Genomic DNA, 6000 nt, shown 5'->3' with positions numbered 1-6000 from the left:
TAAGTTAGTTGGTTGAGATAATAGGGCTCATCTTTGTTAGAAAGTAATGTATCTTTATATACAGGGGCACAATTACAACAAGAGATATATTCAAGCCCTTTGCCTTGTTGAATTAGCTTAGAGGCTGGGGAGATGATAGTTTCCCTTTACTTTTTCCATGGCCATATCATTTATCAACCAATTCTTTTCTTCTGTAGTATAATTAGATCAATAAAGGGCAAGGTCAAAATAATGCTTTTGTAAAGGAATTTAAAAGTTGTACAGAGAAGTTGAGGGGAGGAAAGTTTAGTAGTTCTCATAAGGCTGAAGTTGATGAATGCTTTTCCTCATAGGGCAATATAGAAATGGGAGTGGGTACATGGAAGGAATCTGAGGATTGAAGAGAATATGGGTAGGAGTCTGCAGTGATTATACAAAGAAGATGCACATTCAGATATGATGTGTAATAAATTTAATAGACCAAGGGCAGGTGTGGTAAACAAAGGACTATAGGTAATTTTAATTTTGGATAAATTGGGAGTTATGATGCATGCAAGGCCCAAACAACATGACAAAAGTGAATTGTACGGAAGATAAAGCATAGATGGTTTCAGCAAACTAGGTGTCAATGTAGGAAACACTGCAGAAATGTGGGTAAGTGGTCTTGTTGTCAAAGAGGAAGTGAAATTTAAAATATTGAGTCAAAAACACAGGTTAAATTAGTTAGAAAGTGTTCTGACAAAATCAGTGGCAAGGTGTCACGACGGAGTAAAATTTTGGATGGCTAGCCTCATACATGGGTAGAGAGGGGGTAAACAAATAAGAGAAAGAACAAATTTTATTCACAGAATTGACATACTTTCCATACAAACAGATCTGTGAAAATTAAAGTAAGTTTGTTCAGAAATTAGCAAATAACACTTTCTTTGTAGATGTTTTATTTGAACACCTGTAACTTAAATAAGATTTTTAAACAAAGTCTGTGCAGTGCCATCAATTATGCTGCAATCTGCAAATTTAGCAGTTTCTTTACAGATTCTTTATATTGTGAAATGCTGTTTTCTGTTTCTCCTACATTTTTAATATTCACCACAGATAGCTTGTAATTGTGGACTTCTGGGGAGCTAATTATATCTTCCCTTGAAACTGGTAATTTTTCAGCTTTTCTCAGTCTAAAGATTGTATCCAAAGCATTTTTCTCAGATTGACTGTTCTCCCAAATATATTCATCCATATCAGCTTCTGTTTTGTCCAATTCCCATGCTTCAGTTTTCTGGGAAGAAGAAACGCAATAACATGATGACAATGTGATTGATTTTTCAGAAGGTAAGTACTGTATTTCTATACCATCAGAATGTTTTGTTCAGGTCAAACCAACCAATCTAAAAATATAGTTCGAGGAGATGCAGTTATAGGTTGAAGTACAAGACTGGATATATGAACTAAATTAAAACCATTATGGAAATGTAGGTGAAAATAAGGAACATGCAAATGAACTAAAATCAGAACTACAAGTTAAGATTTGTAATTGATAATAAACAAATTGAAAGATTGAAGATACATGTGCGGTTGAATTTAAGATTTGCAAGTAGTTCAATGAAATGCCTTTTCTCTTTAGTGCTGCCCCTGTACAAGCTTTCATATTGCAAGGAAAAGTTAATAGGACGCAGTTTTTGATACATTTTTCCAAGTCAATAAAAAAATGCAAGGATTATTACAACAATAATGGACCTACTTGCAATGCTTTGTTAAACCATCAGAAATAGCAGTTAAGGGTATTTACTGTTCAATATTATTCCCTGAAATTTGAAGATCGTCAAAACAGATTTTAAAGGTTTTTGGAAAAGAAAAATCAATTAGAATCAGAACAATCATGACATTCTGTAAATTGCCATTACATGAAATGACATTACAATGATATTTAAATACCTTCATGCTAAATTGTGCCATATTAATAGGACAGTTATTCTGCCACTCCTGCAGCGTAATAGTGGTTTCAACTTTGCAGGAACAGAAAAGTATTATGTTTATGGGATTTTAAACTTGTTCTCACCCTTACCCAGTCTGCCTTTTCATCACATTTAACCAAGTGAAAGTGTGAGCACACATAAGAAAAACAACAGTTTAACATAAAAGCTGTGCTTTTCGATATAACTCGAAAATGCAGTGTAAAGAACTTCACTGTGGTCATCTTTTATTTCTTGCTACAACACAATCTCAACTACAAACAGCTATAGATCATCACTAGATTTATAAGCACATTATAAACTTAGGCAGAGTCTTATTAAATGTTTTTTGGAAGCTTTTAAATTTATTTTTTGTAATGCATCCTTTATTGCCCATTGCTTGTTAGCCTTGAGAAAGTGACGGTGAGCTGCCTTTTTGAACTGTTGCAGTCGGTAGATCTGTAATGCTATTAGGGAGGGAGTTTCAGGAATTTAAGTCAGGAATGGTGATCTATTTCTAACTTGGAATGGTTAGTAGCTTTGAAGGACACCCGCTGGTTGTAGTGTTCCCCTGTATCAATTGTTGCTGGCGTTTCCATTCATGTTTTTCTTTAATGTTTAAAGACCAATTATTTGGGAGCAGATATTTGGTAATATAATTGAGTTCAGAGCTCTCACATTGTGTGATTCACACATAAGCAATGCAGCAAAGTACTAGATTAGAATTGCAACCAAGGTTGGCAATACAGTATAACTAGTTTAGCTCCCAAATTGTTAAAAGATTTGGAGACCAAAATACAAAAAATAACACTGTCAAAACACAGGATCAAATCCCTTTAAGTACAGATAACGAAGGTCTACACTATTATACTCGCTGTACAGCTTGACAGATGTTAAAAAGAAATTCAAACTTCCAGTTTATACGTGAGAGGATGACAAGATTTCATGACTCATGACTTCCACCGTAAGACTAAAAGCACTATTAACTAAACAATAACTTTGTAGCAGTTTACATTCTGAACTACAGCACTGAATCATCTCGTTTAAGCCCAACCAATACTATCACTTCACAAATATAACTTATTTTGTCTATTAAACAGACATTCAATACTCCTGGAGAGGGACTGAGCAACAGCTTTCCCAGACCACATGGAGGTTGGAAAAAGAATTAAATGCAGAATTCCATCAAAGAAAGTAACCATCCTTGGAAAACCTTTAAAAAATAGATTAGTTTTCCTATTTATACAGTGTGTGACCTTTTGCTTTCCAGAAGAGAATGGATATATTTAAAGCAGAGATAGCTATGTTTTTGTTGTCCGGGGGTATTAAGGGCACTGGGTCAAAAATCGACTGTGATCTTCACTGAACTTCAGTTCGTTATCTGAAAGGGTTGTTATTACATGCTGAAAATTATTTTTACCATTAGTAATCCTAGATGCGTAGAAGCTCTTCATACAGCTGCGGTTACGCAGCAAAATTTGTATTTGGCACAAGTCCTTTTGATTTATCCAAAATATCAAAACATCTTTTCACAGAATATTCCCCTTAACCACTGTGATATTGATCAGCTGGTAAACTGAGCAGAGCAATGCCAGATCAAATTTCATCCTGATAAGTAGAAGATGTTGCAGTTTGGGAGGTTTCATAGACAAGGATTTACACAATGAATGGTATGTTGCTAGGTAGTACTGAGGAACAACGGGACTTTGGTGTATAAGTCCATAGATCACTGAAGGTGTCAGCTCCTGTAGACAGGGTGGTGAAGAAAACATATGGATGCTTGGCTTCAGTAGCCAGGGCACAGAATTTAGGAACAGAGAAGTTATGTTGCAACTTTATAAAACAACTTATAGAGGTTCACAGATGGAAAAGAACATGCAGTTCTGGTCATCTTGCTATCAGAAGGAAGTGATTGCACTGGAGAGAGATTCAATACAGTTGCCTGGGATGGAAAATCTCAGTTATAAGGAGAGACTGGACAGGCTGGATTGATTTTCCTCTGGAGCACAGGAGGCTTAAGCGGTGGTGGGGGGGGATGCGGATTCGGTCTGATTCAAGTATACAAAATTATGAGAGGCATAGATGGGGTAAACTGAGAGAACCTTTTCTTCATGCAGGCATGTCTAAGGCCAAGAGTTTAAAGTCATAAGTTTAAAGTGAGGAGTAAGTGGTTTAGAGAGGATCTGAGGAAATATTTTTCACCCAAATGGTAGAAATATGGAACATGCTGTCTAAGATAGTGGTAGAGGCAGGCATTCTTGTAACATTTAAGACTCATCTGGATGATCACTTAAAATATCAAGGCACAGTAAGCTATGGTCAGGTAAATGGGATGACTATAGTTTGGTGTTTATTGTTTGGCATAGACATGGCTGGCAGAAGGGTCTGTTTCTATGTTGTATCACTCAATAAAATGACCCCGTCTTTGTAAAGACTAAAATAATCCAAGACAATAAAAATACATTTAAAGGCTTTGATACTAAATTGGTTAGAATTTAAATACAGCTTTTAATGTAAAAAATTAAGTTCCTCTTCATATGATACAGACAATGTTTAAAGTTAATAATGTAAGGTCACTTCCTAGCTGTATATTACACAAAAATGTTTGCCAAAACTATAAAGCTGCAACCCATTCTTTCGATGCAAAACTGGTTACAGCAATTTTACACCCAGTGCATTCGTCCCACAATGTACAAAAAGAATACAAGCATCTGGCCGAAGATGCACAAAAATACTTGTAAAAGATCAATTTATTGGCTCTATTACAAGCTTATCCGCTTCCCAAATCTTATAACTCATGCTCCAAGAGACCTTCCTGGACAACGTAGTGCATTTATGAACCAAAAACCTTTAGGTACAGTGTGGATACTCGTCTCAAGGCTCACAATTTATTATTTTAATCAGAGCACTAAATCAGCAATGGAGTGGTTCACATTCTTGAACACTTCAATAAACAGAAATGCACACAGCCAGCAAGCTTATATTTCAAACTAAACTATAAAACGTAACACAAATAAAATAGCCATTATTCATCTTGCGCGGTCCCAAAGGGAGGAAATTTACAAAGTTTTAGCAGATTTCTCGAATGAAATTGAGCATGAGCCATGAAGAAAAACTTCAAATGAAAAATGATTCTTCATGGATTTAGGTTTGGCACACGTAGTAATGCACAAAATACGAAAAATGAAGATCAGCGGAGATAAATGTTTCTCAGTTCCTGAATGTACAATCTGTCATAATTAAAGTTGCAAAAGTTTCCCTCAGATTTAAACGCCACAACCGCCCAAAGAGGATCCCCCTCGTTCTCACACACCACCCCACCAACCTCCGGATACAATGCATCATCCTCCAACACTTCCGCCATCTACAGTCCGACCCCACCACCCAAGACATTTTTCCATCTCCACCCTTGTCTGCTTTCCGGAGAGACCACTCTCTCCATGACTCCCTTGTTCGCTCCACACTGCCCTCCAACCCCACCACACCTGGCACCTTCCCCTGCAACCGCAGGAAATGCTACACTTGCCCCCACACCTCCTCCCTCACCCCTATCCCAGGCCCCAAGATGACTTTCCATATTAAGAGGTTCACCTGCACATCTGCCAATGTGGTATACCGCATCCATTGTACCCGGTGTGGCTTCCTCTACATTGGGGAAACCAAGCAGAGGCTTGGGGACCGCTTTGCAGAACACCTCCGCTCGGTTCGCAATAAACAACTGCACCTCCCAGTCGCAAACCATTTCCACTCCCCCTCCCATTCTTTAGATGACATGTCCATCATGGGCCTCCTGCAGTGCCACAATGATGCCACCCGAAGGTTGCAGGAACAGCAACTCATATTCCGCTTGGGAACCCTGTAGCCCAATGGCATCAATGTGGACTTCAGCTTCAAAATCTCCCCTTCCGCCACTGCATCCCAAAGCCAGCCCAGTTCGTCCCCTCCCCCCACTGCACCACACAATCAGCCCAGCTCTTCCCCTCCACCCACTGCATCCCAAAACCAGTCCAACTTGTCTCTGCCTCCCTAACCTGTTCTTCCTCTCACCCATCCCTTCCTCCCACCCCAAGCCACA

General features: G+C 38.2%; 1 protein-coding gene across 1 annotated transcript in view; it reads right to left on the bottom strand.

Moving 5' to 3' along the window:
- Positions 1-900: 900 nt before the first annotated feature.
- The window catches only part of mrps35 (mitochondrial ribosomal protein S35), a 31496-nt gene continuing 26396 nt past the window's right edge, over positions 901-6000 (bottom strand). The window contains exon 8 of the mRNA XM_048549540.2: positions 901-1252. Coding sequence (XP_048405497.2) covers positions 977-1252 — 276 coding nt within the window. The 3' untranslated portion in view covers positions 901-976. The remainder of the gene's footprint in view (positions 1253-6000) is intronic.

The sequence above is a fragment of the Stegostoma tigrinum genome, chromosome 18 (assembly GCF_030684315.1).
Source record: "Stegostoma tigrinum isolate sSteTig4 chromosome 18, sSteTig4.hap1, whole genome shotgun sequence".
NCBI lineage: Eukaryota > Metazoa > Chordata > Chondrichthyes > Orectolobiformes > Stegostomatidae > Stegostoma > Stegostoma tigrinum.
The sequence above is the reverse complement of the archived record's forward strand: the minus strand, read 5'-3'. Positions and strand labels throughout refer to the sequence as shown.